The 20903-nt window shown below is 38.4% G+C and overlaps 1 protein-coding gene across 1 annotated transcript in view; it reads left to right on the plus strand.

Moving 5' to 3' along the window:
• The window catches only part of OGFOD3 (2-oxoglutarate and iron dependent oxygenase domain containing 3), a gene marked incomplete at its 5' end in the record, with an annotated part of 35501 nt that extends 15057 nt beyond the window's left edge, over window positions 1-20444 (plus strand). The window contains 3 exons of the mRNA XM_010174333.1: window positions 5-158; window positions 7650-7773; window positions 20308-20444. Coding sequence (XP_010172635.1) covers window positions 5-158; window positions 7650-7773; window positions 20308-20444 — 415 coding nt within the window. The remainder of the gene's footprint in view (window positions 1-4; window positions 159-7649; window positions 7774-20307) is intronic.
• Between the last annotated feature and the right edge of the window lie 459 nt (window positions 20445-20903).

The following is a 20903-nucleotide window of genomic DNA, read 5'->3' on the forward strand; positions in this document are numbered from 1 at the left end:
GCAGTGATGTGAGACAGAGAATTCAACAAAGGATTGCTCAGGCATTTGGTATCAGCTCTGCTTCCATGTACCTGACTAAGCCAACGTTCTTCTCCAGAATAAACAACACAGAAGCCAAGACAACACATGATGAATACTGGCACCCACATGTTGACAAGGTAAGTAGGAGGCTGAGGTGGGATGCAAATGTTTCCTGCTATTATTAGATCACTTTAAAGTCATTTTGCATTAAACAATCAGTCAAACATGTTTGAAAGCTGATGCTTGTAAAAATCCTTTAGTGGATGAATCTAATGGAAGGTTAAGCAAGTTTTAGAAACATAGGCTAGTACATTCCTTTTTGTTTTATTTCCTGTATTGTAGTTATGCTAGAATTAATAAAATGTGTGAATGAGTATTTGGGAATCTCTTTTCTCAGAAATGTTGATTAAATTGACCTGCACCTACAAAGTGTTTCAATTTTATCAAACCTGTGTTTCCAGTTAGGGTATCACTCTTTCAGCCAGGTCTAGCAGGAGCTATTTCAAAGTGGTCAGTCAGTCACTGTTGTTAGCTGATCTGAGCCTTTTGAGAAATGCTTAACATCTGTATTTGAGTTATACATGAATTGAGGCTTTTTTACTGTATGTTTTTCTATGGTGATATGGTACCTTCTTTTACTAATTTGATGTTTTGTTATTTTTAGAATGGAAGTAATGTGACTTTCTTTGCCCAATCTCCTATCTGTAGATATCTGTATCAGAGCTTAATACTTTGCATTTATCAATGGACTTGAATGATTTGGGATTGGTATTGAGTTTATTTCTGAATTTGACTGAGTTCAAAGGTTTTGTACAGCACAGCAGAATATAAACTAACAATGGAAGAATCAAATAGACAAACAAAAAACCCCCAACCAACCAGCTCCCACCACCCCCCCCTACCCCCAAACTCCACAAACAAACAAAATCAACCCAAAACCCCCAGAATTCATGTCTTCAGGATTTAAAAGTCAGTGTCACTCTAGAGTCATGGATGACCCAAGATGGAACCATCAAAATCTAAGTTACGCCTCAGTGCTGGAGTCTGTCTGTAAGTAGTGTACCTTGAAGTCTATGACCTGAAACATCTAAGATGAAAAATCAAACTGAAATATACTTTGCCTTGAAAATATTTCCTGGGCAAAGTCAGTCTGAGGAAAGTATGCTGTCAGTTGTTGCTCACAGCACTAGTGTAAGCTTCTGTCCCCTTTCTTGTCATGTAGGCACAAGCAGCTGAAATTTAGAAAGCGTGGTGACAGTGATGACACCTGATACAGCCACGGTTTGAAAGAAGGAAGTCACACAGGGTGGAAATTGCAGTCACTGATACAACAAAGACAAGACCAGCTTTTGGATGCTTCTTGTTTAAAAAAACTGTGATGTAACCATTGAATAGGAGTGGACCTAGGACCAGAGGTGGTAGGGATGATTCTGAGGTGCAGGTTATTTTGACTGGTGCTGTTTGGAACTAGTTGTAGGGAGCCAGTTGTGCTGGTGGGGCTCACAGGAATTCCATCATGTGTTGCACTTGTTTCCAAGTGACACCAAATAAAACAGTGATTCTGGGTGTGTGAAGTGCAATAAATTCATAGGTTCCTCATAGTTTTTCCACACTTTAAGAGAATTTAATTTGACTGCCACAAGGGAAGAGAAAGCAGTAAATTTCAATAGCTGATGGCTATTTTCTCTGCTTTTTTCTTTCATCCCAAAAAAGTGTATTTTAGAACTACAGACTCTGATTTATTACTATAATGAGATTTGTGTCTGCATAAGCATGAGGCTTGCCAATATTCTCTTTTTTCTTTTCTGCATGTGTTTTGCATTAGTAAATGAATAACGTGGTTGGATAACCTCACAATTAAGTCTTTCTACATAAATCTCTCCTATAATATACCAAGTTATTTTGTCATTTAGAAGCAAATCTCTTCCTGTGAAGAGAACTTGTTTCCTTTGTAGGAGCTGCTTCTCTGTTATGGCATTCTGACAGTGCCTGTACATGATGGACAGCAGGCTAGATGCTTTGCTCTTTTTATTCATCTGTTTTGTCCACATTTTATTTATCTTGGAGACTGTCTCTTCAGGGAGCAGTTACACCAATTGATTTGCCTTGGCTTTTTCTAATGCACCCCCAGCTTCAAAAAAAAACCAAACCAACCCCAAAACAAACACAAAATGTGGTCTCTTAAACTTGCTATGCATAACCTAAACCTTACTAGTTTCTATACTGAATAATTGGCTAGTCTTATTTATGACAGCAGTGAAGAGATACTTCTCTTGATTAGGGCAGTTACCAAACACCTTGTTCATAATCATGGAGAATTTGTGCCCCCCAACAGCATACCTGCTGTAAAATATGAAAATGTGACTTATGCTAAATGTCAAGGTATTTTCTGAGAGAAGTGTTGTTTAGATAACAGTGGGAGTTAAGTGTGACTCGTCCTGTTTATTCTATAGAAGTAGTTGGGTGATTTTTTTTTACTCTGTAGCAGCTGACTTCTGCAGTAAGCTGTCTGTGTTGGGCAAGCTGAAGCATACAAACCATTGAAGTGCTTTTTATCTGTGCCTTAAACTTATGTTCCAGGTTTGATCAAAATGGAAAATATATTGTGGTTATAAAATATAATGTGGTTATTTTAGTTCTTGTTCAAGAGCATTTTCACAGTAAGGATTGCGTGTGAACAAGTCAAATTTGAGCTGCTGTCTGTGCTGTCGTGACAGCAACGCTGCATGCTAAGCAGTGAGCCTCGTGTGGGTCAGTTCCCTTTCATTTTTTTTTGGGGAGCACAAGGGAGCAGAACTTCCCTGGCCCCTAGCCACAGTGAAGGGGCTTTGTGGGTGCTGTGGAATAGAGACCTAGAGCAGACTTCTTGTAAGTGCTTCTTGAGCTCATGACTAGAGGGTCCATTTCTCACTCTTTGGTCTTCACATGGAGCAAATGCTGTTGCCAGTGCAGAGGGTGTTGAAGAGAGATGGACAAAGCCACTGTGGGCTGGGGTGATAATTGTGGAAACTGCCCCAGCTCAGTGGCTCATCCCTTCTCTAGGATAAAGGACTCCAGCTATTACCAGATAATACAACTCCTTCTATGGTGATGAATGACAGCAGTTTGCATTGCCTGGTTGAAAATTCAGAGTTTGAACCAGGGTAATGATGCCTTTACAGTAGCATCTGGTAGAGATACATCCTTGATCCTGTTCACTTAATGTTCATCATGAAAGTCAAAATTACGTCATCATTGCTACTGGACACTGTCTGCCTTCGCTTCTGGTACATCATTCACTTGAATTGGCATCAAAGGATTAATTTGAATCCTTTCCTTGCTGCACAAACAAGCCTCTAATTCCTCTCTCCTCTAACTTCTATTTGTGCCTCAAAAGGTCTGGTATTATTTTCCCTGTAAGTGCAATTGGAACACAGCTGTCTAGATGGAGCTTTCATGTAAGTTTGCCAGATCATGGCTTAAAGAAAATGTTACAGTGTGTGTAGAGTATGTCTGCATAGAATTTTAGCCTACTGTAGGTGTACATTATGTATATCTGTATCTATATCATTGTGTGTTTAGACAGAGGTAAAAAAGTATTTATAGCTGATCAGGCTATGCAGGAGACTGAATTCAAATAGAAAGTAAGTAGGTCAGAAAATATTTCAGAGAAGGCTAAATAGAACAGACAAGTTGTGTAGCTTCACAGGTTGCCTTCAGTGCAGTCAGCCTGCCTTGTATTTTAATTTCTCCAACAAACTAAGTTTCACTAACTGCTTCCAGACTGCAGTTAAAAGCAAAGAAAAAAATACATGGCTATTGATCTGAGGTAGGAATTGCTTCTCGGAGAATAGCAGTAGTATTCTTGTGGCCTCCGAAATAAGCGTGAATACTAGGGAGTTGAAGAAAGATCAATAACACTCATCATGTTAAATACTTTGCCAGTTTGTTGGATGCTTTTGCATTGTATAATTATTTATGCTTTCCCCTTGGAATAGGAGAAATCACTTTATGTATTTCTGTAAATAATTAAACAGTGAAGGTTGTTTCTAGAATACTTTAGGATTTTTTTTCCCTGCCCCTTTCCAAAAGAAAGGGTAAAAATTAAGCCTTTGAAAAATGAATCTGACACATTTTTTGTTTCCAAGTCTGACACTGTTGATTCAAAATGTAGGCTTCTTGGAGCACATGAATATCCCTCTTGCCTTTTTCCCTGTATTGCTGAGTCTATTGCAATTATATTTCTCTATTTGAATATTCTTGGTTTGGAAGATTTTAACTGCATAATCTGTTGTGTCTGTATGAAGCTTTGGTTTTTTTCCCTAAAACTTATTTGGTTTTTAGTTACACAGGAATGGAAACCCTGAAATTGCCTAAATGACTAATTTAATCTTGTTGAATTTATAAGCAGCTAAATCAAATAAAGAGAGTGTTGGCTTAAGATGTGGAGTTTCATCTTGGATGGAATTTGTTTGGAGCTGAGCCTTTCAAATGTCTGATTTATACTGAAATTGCTGTGTACGCTCAACTCTCACAGCAGAATAGTCTTACAGTCTTCTCTAAGAGAAGCGATGCAGGACTTGAAGATTTCTGCAGTCCTTTGCCTGGATGAGGATCCTGTCATCCTTCACAGAATTGTCAGGCTCTGCCATAAGATAATTTTGGGGGTTTTTTTAGCTTGAATTCCTTCTGTTGGAGCTATTTCAGGACTTCAGTGCAAATTATTTTTTTTTTTTTTTTTTTTGGTGCCTAAACTTGTTCATGATCATTTTATATAGCTATTTCCCCTCCACTTCCTCCCAGTTCAGCCTCCTGTCCCCATGTATTTATAGGTAGCAATTGTATCCTTTTTCACCTTTTCTTTCTTTAAGCTGAACAAGCCAAACCTTACCTGTGATATGCTCTCCATCTCCCTAACCCTTCTGGCAGCCCTCTCTCCTCTGGCTCTTCAGGCTGTCACTACAGCAGCTGCTGTCTGTTCTAGCAGACTTTTCACTCTTCTTTTTCTTCCCCTCATATTGTGAGAGATGTAACAGAATGCAGCAGAAGATCTTGCTTTTGCCTTAGGACAGCATCCTCTTTGAGATCTGAGGAAGTTTATTCTTGTGTCTTCTCAAACCTGTTACCTTGACTCACCCACAGCCCCTTGCATTTCAGAAACATGCTATTTGGTGTCTTACATTGTCTATTTAATAGATACTGCCAATAAATAGAACATTGGAAGTAGCTATCACAGCTATTTTTGTGATTATCTGCACAGAGGTAGGTAGAGGCTTATAGGAAAAGAGCAGTTTTGATTCTCATTTCTGCAAGATATCATGCTAGACCTTTGCTGATTGGAAAGTTGAATACATGGCTTATTTTCTTCAGGTCCACTGCATATTCCTACAACTGTTTAGTTACACATAAATGTGTCCTTCAAAAACCCAAGGATGCCACACTGCAAAATGTGGCTGGCTAATTCTGACAATTAGTTGTATTTATAATAAGTCTTTAAAGAAGTATCATATAAATATCATTGTGAGCATCTAGCATTAAATATTAGCTGTATTTCAGTTATTTGGGTAAAGGGCAGTCAAAAAGAGCACACTAACTGTATGAAGGATCAGGCTGAATGGAAATGCCTGTGTTTTTTTTCTATTGAATAAGGAGCTATAGAAATTTGATTTGCTGCAGTGTGCCTGTATGGCTTATCACCTGGTTTTAGTGACAGCTTTTCTCACATAGTTTGAAATTCTGGGTCAGTTATTAACCTTTCTGGTATTGGAAATTATTACCAGGATAATAAATACATTTGATATACATGGGGGACTTCTAGCATTTTAAATAACTGAGTATAATTTAGAGCCTCCTTTCCATAGTGTTGCATTTCTCAGGCCTGGCTGCCTTCTGAAAATTGGTAATGAACAGGAACAGAAAAGCCATTTTCCACTGCACACTTGGTTTCTCAAATTAGTCATATATAGAAATCAGATGTGTTTAGGCTCAAATGGTTTGTAGTCAGCTCTGAAAAGTTCAGAACTGGTAAAGCTGCCTTGGAGAGGATGGAGAATGCACTGATGGAGCAAAGGCCGCTGCACCACTGGAGAGTTCGTAAAAACAATTGTAATGCATTAGTTTAACTTCTCTTTTGAACTTCTTCACTAAGCTAATGCCTTTACTGGCTGGAAAACTTTCTTAGATTGACTGGAAGTTTATCAACAACTCAGTGAGGTTTAAAATAGCTTTACAAAGCTGGTTGCATGAGGAGGGCTGTAGAATAGCTGTTTTGAGGTGCTACAGTACCACAGGCTTGTTAATTCCAATTTATTGCCTTATATTGCTACTAAGGTTTGGGTGGATACGGGGAGAAGGGGATCACCAAAACATTTCTCTCATTCTTGTGATTTGGACTGTGTAGTGCAGCATATCACCACATTTGGCTTTTTTTTCTTTAAGACTTTATTATCAAAATAATAAAATGAGAAAGAATGAAAATCTCTTCCAACTCCATCTGCTGCTATGTTCTCTTTAGTCATTGCTTTTACAGGGTAATATGTACAACTGCTGTTGAGCCAGAATTTAACTGGCACTAATGAATGTAACTTAAAACAAAATTGAAAATATTTAGAACACTTCTAAGTTTGGAAGTAGCACCTATCTCTAAAAGTCACCAGGTCAGTCAAAACACTCTACAAATGCTGTATGTTTGCACAGTACTGCTGTGCTGCACGTTCTGCTGTTTGACAGTGTTATGCAGAACTTGGTTGAGTTGTGATACACTGTAAAGAAATTGGAGAATACAGCCATTGATTTTAAGTATATTTTTAATTGTTGGTGACATGTAGATATGAAAAGGAAATATTTTCAGAATCAGCTAAGCTCAGTGTTAAATATTTAGATAACTTCACCCTGAACATTAATATATACTATATTAATGGCTGGATTTTCTCCATCTTCAATATATATATCAAGAAAAGATAATACTTTAAAAGGAAGGAAAATCACCTTGTTATTCTTAAAAATTGAGTGTTTGGTCTGTGGGCTGAAAAGAAGCAGGGTCTTTGAAACAAAAACCTGCATGGAAAAGAGTAGAAGTTCCTCCAACAAATGTGTATTTCTGTGGAAGCTCTGATTCATTGTTACCATGAAGCTCCTGCATGGTAGCTGCTGAAAGAGTAAAAGGTGAAGTTTCCAGAAACCTATAAACATGATTAGATAATGGGTGGAATTAATTAGTCAAAGGCTGGTTTTGGGTCTCTAACCTTCTAGTGAAATTTTATCTTGAAATAGCATAAATAGATCTGAGCCCTTCTATACTTTTGATACAATGCAGAGGTGTAACTTCTGACACTGTTTTTGGTTGCTGTTTAGTAGACTTAGGTTGATAGAAATCTATAGGAGTACTTTGTAAATGATGGAAACTGTAATAGTAGAAATAATAAACATAACATGCTAGTCTTGTATGTTGTGTGTGTAAACAGAATAGAATAGACTAATAAACATACATCATTTCTAGAAAAGAATGTTCTCAGTTTTGTGACCTCTTATTTAATAAGTGAAAACTGGAAAAACAGAAAAACTCATCGGATCCATCTACTTCATTATTTGTGCTCTGCAGAGATAAGAGTAGAATTGGGTAATGTTTAGTAATGTTGTCTTACTTTTAGGTAACTTATGGCTCTTTTGACTATACTTCACTGCTCTATCTCTCTGACTACACTGAAGACTTCGGTGGTGGACGGTTTGTCTTTATGGATGCAGGTTCCAACAGGACAATAGAGCCCCGAGCAGGTAAGAGTCTTGGTTTCCCTGCACTGAGGCAGGCCATATTGCGCCAGTTATTAACTGGGTGGGCTGGTGGATACAGTGGGACTTTTTGTGTCAGCAGTAACTGTGGAATAATGAAGTATTTTATTTTCAGATTGATTACATAAAAAGTAAAGATTAAAAAAAGGTTAAAATGTAGTCCCAGGTTTGGAATATCTGGAGTTAAGCCACACAAAGTGACTTTCTTGAAAGCTGTAGGGCTTAGAACTGCAATCCACTTACGACAGCTTAGCAGGTTGCTGTGTGTCAGCAGCAAAGGTGACTATGTGACTACAGCAAATCCAAAATAAAGCAATTTATTTTAGACTGGCCTGAAATTCCTTTGCTGTTCAAAGTTGGCCTTAATGCTGTATAATTGCTATGGGCTGGATGTGAAGATGATTGATTACCAGAGCTCTGCTCACCTGCAGTGACATGATGAACCATGGTAACAGTTATAAGTCCATACCTCCTTTCAGTAGATCTGATAGGGATGAACATTCTGACAGCTGTTATACCTTTCCTTTAAGGCTAGTTTAAGATTTTTCTAAGAGTGGGTCATTTGAAACTCAAATTACTTTGAGGCAGTATGCCTAGGAAGAAAGAGCTCAGCCTCAACTCGTCTGTCTGGCACGTGAGTACCAAGCTTACAGCAGTGTAACCTTCTGTAATGCAAGACCAGTCACACTTTTCCAGAAAAAAAAATAAAAATCAAAGACAGCTTTGATATTCCTACTGTGTTCTTTTTTTTTTTTTTTTTCTCCAAGAGAGAAAAGATGGAAATTTACTCATTTAAAGACAGCCTCAGTAATTGTCTGCTGACAGGCATTACCTCGAGCAGAACTGACTTCTGAGTATTGCTGCCTGCAAATGGGGATGGGTGTGGGGTTTTTCTGACTAGTAATCTAGTCGGTACGCTAGTATCTAAGCAGTAGTGCTAGTACCTAAGCCTAAAACTAGAATCTAAACCAGTAATGCTAGTTTAAATAAACTGAGATTATGTGTGTTCTGGGTTTGGTATCAAGCACTGTATGTTTGATTATTTTGGCTTTTGTGGTTGGAAATAAGCCCTAAACTGAAAGTATCATCTTTTGCAAAATGTTGCCACTAGTATTTTGAAAGGGAACACATTAAACTATTTCATTTCCAGATGCAATTCTAAGATTAACATGTTTTTATAGCTTTACAAATCATAGTTGAATTCTTAGGTTGCTGGGAGGACAGCTGTCTCCTTGGCACAGTACAGGGGCACTCAGTCTGGTTGCTGTATGCAATGTGCCCCTGACTTAATTTCAAAAAGTCTGCAACTGTGAAATTGCTTCCCTTCAGCCCCATCTGGTTAATTTTCAGGTTCTGCTGCAAGATGTTTGTTCTTTATGTCATTTTTGGGGAGGAAGGGGGAACAGATGAAGACTTGTTTTGTTTTATTTTGACCAGCACCTGGTTTTGGTCATTCCCTTTCACAGGTGGTTGTACTGACTGTATGTGTGCCACAGAACTTGTTAAACACACCTTTTAAAACAAAACACTGCAAAGCTTGCACAGAATGGACTTTTTTGGAAGATCAATTGTGCTACATGTACACAACAGAAAAGTTTAATGCCAGTTACACCTTTCTAACACTTCTCTGTCTAAACACGGTTGTCGGGGTCCCATGATTGTGTCACTACCTTTGGTGCAATCTGAAAACTACCAACATCCTGGAAGCAGAGGAGAAAAGCTTTAGAGGCAAAGCACAATGTGAAGGCAATTGCACTTAGTTTTCCTCTCTGATAAAATGCAGCTTGTGAGAGAATACAAATGAGGGCATGACCCCAGGGTGCTTTCTGTTGCTGGTACAAGTCAATATATTTTTCATGCTCAGAATATTCCTTTGTGGCTTTTTTCTCTCCTTCCCTCTTTGTGGTTTTTGGTTTTGTTTTATGTTTCTTCTGATACTTTGTGCCTCTCTTGTCACTCCAACCCAACTTTTAAAACCAGGTGTTGATAAGCTTTTATGCTTCTTATTTAGGAGATTCAGGTTTTTAGACATGACTGTCATAATCACTGGTTCAGTTTAGTGCTTGACAGCTGATTTACCTTCCCTGTATTGCTAATGCCATTTCAGTTCTAAAACCTGGCACTTCTTGTTAGTCTGCATTTTGGGAACCTAGTACTGTCTGCCAAAATGAGCACATTCCTTTTTCTGCTAGCAGTAATTTGTTAAAGTGTCAGGCTTTACAGTAGGGAACAGAAAGGCATTGTTCCTGATGCAGCAGAGCAGCAAAGCAGTCATTTGAAATACAAAAAAAGATAATTAAAAATAAACCATTGTGGGATTTCCTGTGTTTGGGAGTGCTCCCTGGGCAAGTCCCACTGCAGCTTCAGATGCTTTTGCAGCACTTACTGTTTAAGGATCCGTCTTGGCCAAACAGTTAGGGACAGGGCGAACTCTTTTGTTAGAAGTGGAGCCTAACTTAAAATGCTTACCACTTCTCCAAGTATATCTCACTTATGGATTGTGTAAGAAGTCTGTATGTCTTGGTTCTCAGATCTTTGAGTGAAAGACTCTCAATATAATTTGCAGCATGTTCTGTAATGTTGCTTAGTTCGTTTATTAGCCAACACCTCTAGCTTTAAGGAGTTATAATTTATTAACCTAGAGGCTCTTGAGATTTTCTTTTTAACGGATATGAACACGTCACTATTGTGATGCCAATTGACTTGTACAGACCTTTGGCTAGTTCATAACCAAATGTGGCATTAAGGAACACATTTTTCTTGTGCCCTGCTGGGCTTCAGAAGTATATATGTGTCTTTTGACTTAAGTCAGGACCTCTGTCTGCTGCAAGAAACTCACTGTATCATGAGTAAGAGAATTCTTAGTGCCAAGTGAAATACTAGTTTGAAAAGAGAACTTTTTTTTTTTCAAAGAAACAGTTCTAAAGTAGTATCTCTTGCTTTTAAATGTCTACGTGAACTCTATTTCCAAAATTGACATATTTGCATTATTTTTCCGTCCTTTGCAGCAGGGGTAACTCTGTTCACGAGACTAAAAAAAATAGACTAATATTTAGAATGAGGTCCTTCAAAACGAAACCCATGGCCCTTTCAACGTTAACTTTCCTTTGCTGTCTTGAGACCTGTTTTATTAATCTTCAACAGATACAGGAGGATTAAGAGTAAATGGCAGACATCAAGGCATTCCTTTTTCAGTGATAAAATTGGTGTACTTTATGCTGCTACTAAATTTCAATGTTAACCATATTTAAAATTCCATAATTTTGGAGAGTCTTGTGTGAATCTGGGGACTGGCAATATTAGAGAGGTCACAGACTTGACTTTACAATAAAGTCTAGATGAAACCCTGCAGCTGGAATGAAATCTCAGTACCAGTTGTGTGTTCCTTATTTGCAGGTACATTTCTTGATTTGAAGGTCAGCTTTGCTGCACTTACTTTCAACTCACAAGGGAGTTTGTTCTTCATACAAGTTGTTTAATATATAAGGGTAGAAAGAAAGGTCGCAGTAAGTTCTTTTGTGTGTTTGTTGAAGAAAATAATCTATGGTGCAAAATGAATTCTGTGCATTGGAGAGTGAAATGTAACTCTTGAATATCAAACTTAGCATATTTTCAGCCGTCAGAAGTGTGCGTTTCTGAAAGTGTAAAAATATTTCAGTTGAAGGTATGAGCTATTTGGGAACCTGGGAAGTTATATTATTCTTCATTTAGAATGGAAAAAAAGTGTATGCTCAAAGCCTGAGCTGTTGGTTTTTCTGATCAAGTAAGGAAAAAACACATTTAAGAATGCATACATAGCTTTCTCATAGTGCAGGAATGGGCTTCAGGGTGTCTGTGTGTACATTTACTGGGATGAGTGTAGCTTTATTGCAGTGGTTAGATATCACATGACTCTCAGACCCTCTAATCATGATAATAAGTGCGGCACTCCAAGTTAAGTGGTGGGAACTTGTCATGTCTCTACTGTGCTCTTTAAAAAATCAGTTCACAGGAATTCACTACTAAAGGCTGAGGGAAGGCAGCATAGTAACAGAAAGTGCAATGACATGGAAAGTAAGATTTCCAGATTCAGAAGTCCCACAACAATATTAACACAAGGTGTGAAAACTGTGTTTAAAAAAACTGTTTTTAAAGCATATATTTAGTAATCAATCTTGTATCATGGAACAGTGGATTTATTTCCCCCTATCCAAGTACAGGTGATCTGATCTTTCTATACATTCAATCTGCATCATCCAGATTCAGTCTAGATCATGACAATCTTCTGACATTCCTAGCTTTAGTTTTGCCCCAACCAGGAAAATGGGAGTGCATCTTGATGTTAAATCAGTAACAACTGAAAGTTGCGAATGATTTTAAAAAATCCACAGAAGCAGCTGTCAGTCCTGGAGAAGAGTAAATGGAGCCTGCATTAGCAGCTGCAGGGATAACCAGCTGTGCCAGGTTTGGGGGTTGTAGGACAGCAGTTCTTGCTGATCTGCAGTACTGAACACAAATTGCACCTGGGACTGGTAAGATTATTGCAGAGAGGAATGGCTGAAAAAGGAGGACAGTTGACAGAAATATGTTGAAAATAGCTCAGTAGCTCCTCATTTCTTTGTAGAACTCCAAAGATTTTTCTCTTGCTTTCTGTTTTGTTTTCCATGGAAGCATAACTGTCTTCCAGACTCTGGTTTTGTATTCCAGGGGTGCTTGATGGTAGTTTATGATGGCATTAAATGAAATAATCTTTTAATTGATTCCTAAGCTTTGTGAGCATTAATGTCATGCACCATAGGTCCTATCATGAAGTCTTTTTGTTTAAAGGCCATTTTTTTTGGAATAAGAAACGAGCAGCAGAAGTTACTGTTGTGTTTATGCTTCAGTGGTTACTGAATGTAAGGATTAATTCCTTTTCTAGCAGAAGTCCAAAACCTAAAACTTTGGCATCTACATGATTTGAATCTTCTTTATCTTGAACATGGTATAATTAATAAAGTAAAATAGATAATCCAGAGGCATTTCATATGATTGAAATTGCAACATTTTTGTTCTTAAAGGCTTCTCTTGGTGAGAACTTTTTGTAGGAGTCCAATTTAGGAACTTTCTGCAGCTGCCCAGAGTCCTCTAACATGGGCTAACAAAGCAGCCTTGGCAGTACTGAGGAGGTGAGGTTGAGTACTGAAGGGAAGAGCTGGAAGGCAGAGCAGAGGTGATAACCCTGTCCTTCTCTTGGCTGTAGGGAGAAGAAATGGAGCCAAAAGGCCTCAGTGAGACTCAGTAACTGTGATTGGGAGAGAGCACAGTTAGGCAGTTTTCACTTCTAAAAAGTTCACTAGGTTGTCACACCTCCAGACGTAACAGCAGAAACTCCTGCTATTTTGAGCAACCAACTGTGCTGATAGGAGAGAAGCAGGCAGGGATTCTCTTGAAGTCTAAAAATGCTCATGTACTTTTAGTAGGAAATAATTAAGTTCACTTTTTTTCTTTAAAAACTATAATTTGGAAGTTTTCAGTCTAGGTGGTTCTGAATTTAAAATAGAAGCAAGTACTTTTAAAAGTATTGATAATATGTCTACAAATTACAAGCTGGCTGTGGAAGAGTTCACTGTGTGAATCAGTGATTTTTATTTGTAACAGCAATTTCTGTCTAGTAAGTAAATTTGGGACAAGTTTGTAACTTGGCTTCATTAGGTATGTGTTGCAGTTTCGTTTTGTGTAGTGTGTGGGGTTTACTTTGTTTTGGTTTTTTAGACCATAGGTTTCTTTATGCTTCTGTGCTTGGCATATATGTAGTGAAATTGTTTGAGAAGTTTGTGCCCTCTCTTCTGGCACCTTCTCTTTTAGCCTAGATCAGGGCACTCGTAGATGCTGTTATTACATATTACTTCTGTGGGGTTTAGGGAAGGACTTGCTTGAAGCTTTCCCTGTTCAACATTTATTTATAAGTAATTGAATAAGTATATCTGTTAAATAGGTTTGTTTAATTACAGAAAAGATTATTATCAGTTTATTTGCCTAATGATATTGTAGGGTTTTTTGGGCACTTTACATGGGAATGAATTAGCAACTAATCCTAAACAGATGACAAGGAAGAGAACACAGTTGTGTTTGTGCAGTTTCCCCAGCAGTGCTTCTATCTTGGTGACATTCAGCAGATGAGATACAGTTTTTCCTTCTTTCCTGAGTAACATTAAGAGCTGATAAATGTTAAGCAGACAGTCAAAGCTGTCAGTGCATAAGAGGAAAAGATGTTGAGTAGATCTGTAGTGCCAAATAAAACTGTTCCTGATTCCCTTTAATCAGGCAGATGAGTTGCTTCATTTTCTTCTGAGCAACAGCTTGGTCTTTCCAGTGCCCCCAGCCAGCTGCCATGGCCAGTGGATGGAGGCCAGACCTCTTACATTCCCCCAGCCCTGCTTTGCATCCCTTCCCTGTAACCTCTGCCCTTCCCTGGTGTCCAACCACAGTTCAAGCAGACCAAGGAGGAGAGTGAAGGGATAGTTATCATTCCCTTGCTTGCATGATTGAGAGTTGGTTGAGACAATTGAACACGTAATTTGTGATTTATTTTTTTTTTTTTTTTTCCCCCTTGATGTTCTCATGACCCAAGGAGTTTACAAGGAAATTTGGCAGTGAATTAAACTAGAAGGGCCAGAAGGATGCTGCCAAGAAAGCAGAAGTAGTAGTCCCATGTGAAGGATGGGAGCATGAAGGGGCTTGGAGAATCCAGTGGCAAAACAGGAATGCTGTAAATAGAAAGTCAGTGCCAAAGTTGATATTAATGTGAATGGCCTGTTCCATGTGTAATCAAAATAACTGAAACTGGAAGGGACCTCTGGAGGTCATCTGCTCCGTGCCCCCTGCTCAAAATTCAAGTACAAAAGACACGGGGGTAGCAAAGCATGGGTGCCTGAGACATACCTGGGAAATGTCAGTGTCTGAATGCTGCGCTCACATGTGCTAATGATATGACCCTGAGCAATGTGATGGAACTCAGAAGCTGGATATAATTTAGAAGTTGGCCTTGATTTGAGAAAGGGAATTGGATCAGATGCCCTCCCAAGGTCTCTTCCAATCTAAGATGTGGAATGAATTTATAATGTTAGAGGCATAATAATTTTGTAGTATTTTTTCTTACGAGCATTGCGGTATATTAATATTTGTATGGCTCTCAAAGTCCTTTCATATATTCCCTACATCTTGTTATAATTTAATCTGGCATGCTTTATTACATTTTTTTTCTTGCCAGAATAAGAACAACAGAGGATGTTATTTAATACCACTTGTAAAACAGAATGTGTGTTAACTGCAAAGTATTGTAATGGTGTTTACTAATTAATTTTCACAGTAACCCTTTTAGAAGAGGTCAGTACTAGCTTCATTTTAGGACGAGGAAACAAATGAGAAAGTCGTTTGATTGAAGTCAGTTTCCTGTCAAGGGCATAGCTGTGGTTGAAAATTGTTGCCTTTGTATACTCCTGCAATCTGTATTACCTCACAGTACAGAGGTTAGGTAGGAAATTGTAGGCAGCTTGTTTATGGAAGTGCAACTGAATGCTAAAATTCAGCACAGATAAAATCTCCTGAAAGCAAGCCCTATGGAAGTACTTGTTTTTAGTGTGATGTATAGCTGAATGGATAATTCTTTCTCACCTGTATGGTGCTTCTTGCAGTGCTTGTACTTTCTGAGTACATCTAAAAAGAATGCATTGCTAAGGGGCAGTTCTGGATGTCATTAAAACCTGGGAAAGCAAAAGCAGGAAAAAGCAAAAGCTTACAGTTAATACATCTATTCCTATAGTGGTTTTGTTTGAGTAATTAAATGGGACATAACTGCTGCATAGTGAAATATCCATTGTTTTTGCTGCTTGTTAAGTCTTATTCCTGAAAATAACAGTATTGCTTCATCTAAATTAGGATCACATAAAACTCATAGCAGTGAACCTTGTGACTGGCACTTCTGTGTCTTCATAAATAATGATTCCTGTGGATCAGGGCAAAAATTGATTCTCAAAAAATCATGAGAATAAGTGGTTACCTCTAATACGATTAAAATGTTCCTGTTTTTCTCAGCACAAGCCTTTCTCAGCCTGACAGCATTTAAGAGCTTGACTTGTGTCAGTGACACCAAAGACCGGGCTCGGTTTTGATGGCTGCTGTGGTGCTGAGCTTGTTAGCAGTGCCTTGTCCTAAGTCACTGAGAGAGAGTGCTGTATTTAAATGAGTTTGCACCTGAGTTTTTCATGACATTAGTTCTTTCATCCCAACACAATTTATCCTTTGCTTATTCTTTAAGTTTTTAGAAGTTGTGGGGATGCTTAAAGGGCCACAGAAAGAAGGAACTGAAAAGCAGCTCCACCTGTGGCTGAAACTCTTGATTAATCTTGGTACAGAAGCAGAGCTGGAGGTGTATCTGTGAACTAGAAAGGGGAGCGACTGCATCACAGTAACACTTTCTGCAATCTATGAGGAACAGAAACTCATCAGTTAAGCTTTAATTGGACCGAACTCTATCTTGAAACACACTTTCTAGCACTTGATGCTGGAAAGTACAGAAAACATGGAAAGGAAGAGAAAACAAGCTGTATATGCAGGTATTCTCACATAGAGATCAAAGGCAAGGACTGATGACTTCTGTTCCCGTAGAGATATGCAGGCAAGTTAATAATTTAGAAACAGGCTACTGCAGGTCTTGAGGTTACCACAGATCTTTCTAATTCTTTGGTTTTTTGCTCTTCTAATAAGAAAGGTGAGAACAAGTGCATTTGTGAGGAAGGAACTCCCTCCAGTCCACTGTCGCACTCTTCCATGGGAACTAGGCTGGAGTACAGCTCACTCCCCTATTACCAGACAGCCTGATGGAAATCTTGAAGCTATTTGGGAACAGCTATAAAGGTATTTTAAGTGTCTGTGGGCACAAAAGAAGAAAGAGCATGGATAGCAGTGCCTACAAAATGTATTTTCCTGTAATATGGGGGCTGTATATCTAAGCGTTAAAAGCATGGAATGCTCTGGTGTGCTGTGCTAATTGCTGTGGTATGCTCTGCCTGATTGACTTCTCATGGAATGGAAAGTAGAGGTGAGGAGATGATCAATAGTAGATGTGAGAGAGCCCAAGGTTCCTTGTAACTTAGGGTTTAAAACTCTTCCCTGAGTTTGAGGTACTGGTCAAAGCACCATGAAACTAAAGAAGCAAGGGAGTTTTTGGCATCTTGCAGTGAAAGGGGAAAATGTGTCAAATATCTGCAATCGGGATGAAATAGTTCTCAGACTATAGATTTATCTCAGTGGAAAATGTCAAATGCTTTGAATTTTAGTCTTGGCATCACTTCTAACCCCAGGACACCTCCATTCCAGCCTTCATCCTTCAGAACATAGCTCACAGACTGGTTTCTTTGTGAAAGCTTAGAAGGATGGACCTCAAAACAGGAGCTGATCTTTGCTGTTTCTTCCTCTCCAGAAGTTCATTCCTTAAGGGCTAGGAAACACTTTCTCTTTTTTGGTGAGATAATATACTATAAAATTGTATTGATTAGTAGCTTGTGATCTTAAAAAAGCTTCCACTTTTAACAGTAAGTGTTCATAAATCAAAGTGAAATTATGTGCCAGGAGGCAATAGTCAAGATTTCTTTAGTGGAGCAGAAAAGCATGTTTGAAAGAAATCTGCACAGGCAGGTCAGAGGAAGGAAGAGAAAAATGAAAAGACTCATTTGAGGCTATTGTTAAATACTGAAAGAAAAGGAAATGGGATTAGAATTTTACACACTTTCTCCTGAGTTTTTGTTGCTCAAAAATGTTTCATCAGGAAATTCTATGTACATATGTACTTTTATTGGCAATGCATAGTTGCATAGCCATTCTTCAGCATTTGTAGTACACTACTAATCTCTTAGGAAGCTCAGCATTCACTCTATCAATATTTCATGGTCTGGAGAGCTTAGTGGAACTGCCATATGTATGTCTTCCTCACCATTCACATTGAGAGAAATCTTATCACAGCTACATTAGTTGTGGCAGTGTGTTAACACTTTGGAAAAAAAAAATACACTTTAAACACTCTGAATGCAATCTCACAGCTAAAAACAGACCCATATTTTATATGATCCTACTAACTGGTTCATAGTTTGGAGATCTTAACTCAAAATGGATCAAAAATAGCTAGAACAGGACAGGTTATAACCTAGGAGTAGGTCCATGCTTTCTTAAGGAACTTGCTTAGTCCTCACCTGCTTGCTTTCTTGTAGTGAATTAACTTTTGAAGTGGTTTCCATATACTGTGTATTGAAGTAAGATTGTGAAGGGTCCAGTGTCAGTGTGCTTGAAAGTCCTAGAAGTCATCCTGTCCAGTAATGGTACAGCTTTATTTAATCTTGAATCTCTCCCCAGGAGTCTCAGGATAATGATACTGCCATACATGCCTTAAAGGTTTTGTCAGATGGGATGGGAATTAACCTTCTTTACCCTCTTTGTGAACATTTATACTATTAGAAATACTATACCAGAGAGAGTGTGCTTCTGCTTCAAAATTTTGCAATGGAAGTTAGCTTGAAAGAAATTCTTCCCAAGTGAGGAAGAAGTATCTTTGAAAACTGACTGTGGGCTTGTTCACTGAGTTGGAGACCCCAGTTGACAGATATGGGACCAGATGCACAAGGAGCTATAAGATACCATATATATGAAGGCATATTTATTAGAGAAAGAAATTAAGACATCCTGTATAGCCAAAAATATCCAGTTTAACTGGCTTAAACAATACACTGAAACTTGTCTAACTCTTGAATTACTACTTCTTCTAATAAGAGATCAAACAAAAAAGCCTGAAAATCAGTTTAAGGCTAAGCTTTGGGTGAATAGGTGAGGGACTGACGATGAAGTACTTGAATGATGTTGAAATTAGGTTTAAAAGGAAAAAAAAATTAATGACATAGGGACTTTGTTTAAAGTCCTTGAGAGTAGCACTGTTCATTGCAACACTCACGGGAGTACACTGCCTTCATTTAGTCTTTCATCCAGAAAAGCAGGACACCAGGGTATAAATGAGCTATGCATACAAATGGATCTATTTTATATAAATCTATAGCTTTACCAATTATTGATGTACAGCCACAGGCAGAGAAAAGAGTATGATAAGACTCTGCTTGGCAGTTATGAAAGACTATGTGAACTATGAAAGATTAAATATGAACTGCAACTGAATGTGCAAGGGACACAGAGGCTACTCAGAGATAAGCGGGTAAACTGAGCTCCATGAGGCCAACCTAGTTTTGTTCAAATCTCCCACATGTGTTGTCTAGGGAGTACACAAGCAAAATAACTTCTAGATCTTTTGGATCACTTTTAGTTCGAAGAGAAAGCCAACTATGTTGTGTGGTACCCATTTCTGCAGTGGAGATTGTATAATGGTTGGAACAGTTTGTCTTGTTTTGCAAATTTTAAGTAGGCATGTAATGATTTCATTTTGCCTGATAGTGAATGAGTCCCAGGCAGAGTTAGATTGTCAATATGAGTCCCTTATGATAAGCTTTTTAATAAACCTTACTCTAATTCAAACAGTGGGGAGGAAAAAGCCTGAGTAGGAAAAATGCATGCTATTGGGATAAAACAACTGTGCATATGAGTATTACCAGCTTTCCCAGGAGATATTGAGCAGTCCTAGAGTTGCATCAATTCTGAGGCTACTTGCTAAACATTGAACTCTTGTGTGCTCAGAATAGTTTAATAATGTGAAAGTGCAGAGGGCTCCATTCTGCTTTTTCATCAAATGGGATGCTAATATACCTCTGCTGTCATTATAAAATTAATTACATTTCACCTTAATGCCACTCAAGGCCTGGAGAACCTCAAGGCAGGGTGGTGGTCAAAGCTTGGACAGGATGAAGCACAGGAGTAAGCATTTGCATCTATAAAACAATCTCCAAGCTGATGCATTGATGGAGTGCTTTTTCTAAGGAAAATTAATTTGTATATGACTGATACATAACTTTCTAACCTGGCTGAATAGGGAGTGATCTGACTCTGCACAAAAAACTATACCAAATACTTGGTACAATGCTGATAAGCTGCTACAGCTGCTTGTAAACCTGCTGAGCATTTTTTCACTGAAGACTTTTTGCCACCTTTGTAGTACTTCCTCCTTCTTTGGTCTAAAATTAGAGCCCCGACTAGAAGGGAAGCAGGGAGGAAATCAATACACTTTGACAGTCAATAGCTTGCCTTTTTTTTTTCTTTTTCTTTTTTTTTTTTGAGGCATTTAAGAACTGGCTTCAGATGTTCTTGGCCTCCTCCTGCCTTTTATAAACTATGAGATACGGTGGAATTATGTCTCCAGCTTTATAGCACAAAGGATTAATGTACATTTTAAACAGTACATAAAGCTGTCAAAGTGCCGCATAAGCTCGTAACAGTTTGTCTTAGCAATGACCTGTGGGCTCTCAGGTAGCTAGGGAACAGTTGGACTGAAACAACAGCAAACTGCGTGGAGAGCTGACTGCTGAGTGGCAAACTCCATGTCACTGATCAAATACTTTGTCTTTACAGGCCGGGTTTCCTTTTTCACATCTGGATCGGAGAACCTTCATCGGGTGGAAAAGGTTCACTGGGGCACTCGCTATGCCATCACCATCTCCTTCACTTGTAACCCAGACCATGGCATTGGGGATCCAGTCTTGATATAATTCCTCCGGGAATGGAACGTGAGGTCAAACAGAATGAGAAGCCCTGCAAAAGGAGAGGAAAGAGGGAGATAACAGCTCTTGTTAACCTCACATTCAATTAGAATTTCCCAGCTGTATTAATATATTGTAATACATTTTGTTTTCACATGTCCTTTTCTGTAAATGTAGCAAACAGTGCCTTAAAGACCATCTTAAATTTGATGTATTCTGAAAATGGTTTTTCTTCATCTCCTAAAGGGACAGGCTACAAAGAATTGACTTTTTTTTAAAAAAAAAATAAATTCTCCACTTTAAGAGACAAACAATCTTTTGGGCTATGTCTTGGTATGACTCCCCACGCTGCTGTTACCTGTTCAGTTATTTAGTCTCTTCAGTTACCAGTGGGATGTAGAAAGCTTCACCTAAGTTAATGGAGAAAGATGAATGTTATTCTTTTGAATATACCTCTGATGAGAGGAA

The sequence above is a fragment of the Antrostomus carolinensis genome, unplaced genomic scaffold (genome assembly GCF_000700745.2).
Source record: "Antrostomus carolinensis isolate BGI_N321 unplaced genomic scaffold, ASM70074v2 scaffold19570, whole genome shotgun sequence".
NCBI classification, from domain to species: Eukaryota; Metazoa; Chordata; class Aves; order Caprimulgiformes; family Caprimulgidae; genus Antrostomus; species Antrostomus carolinensis.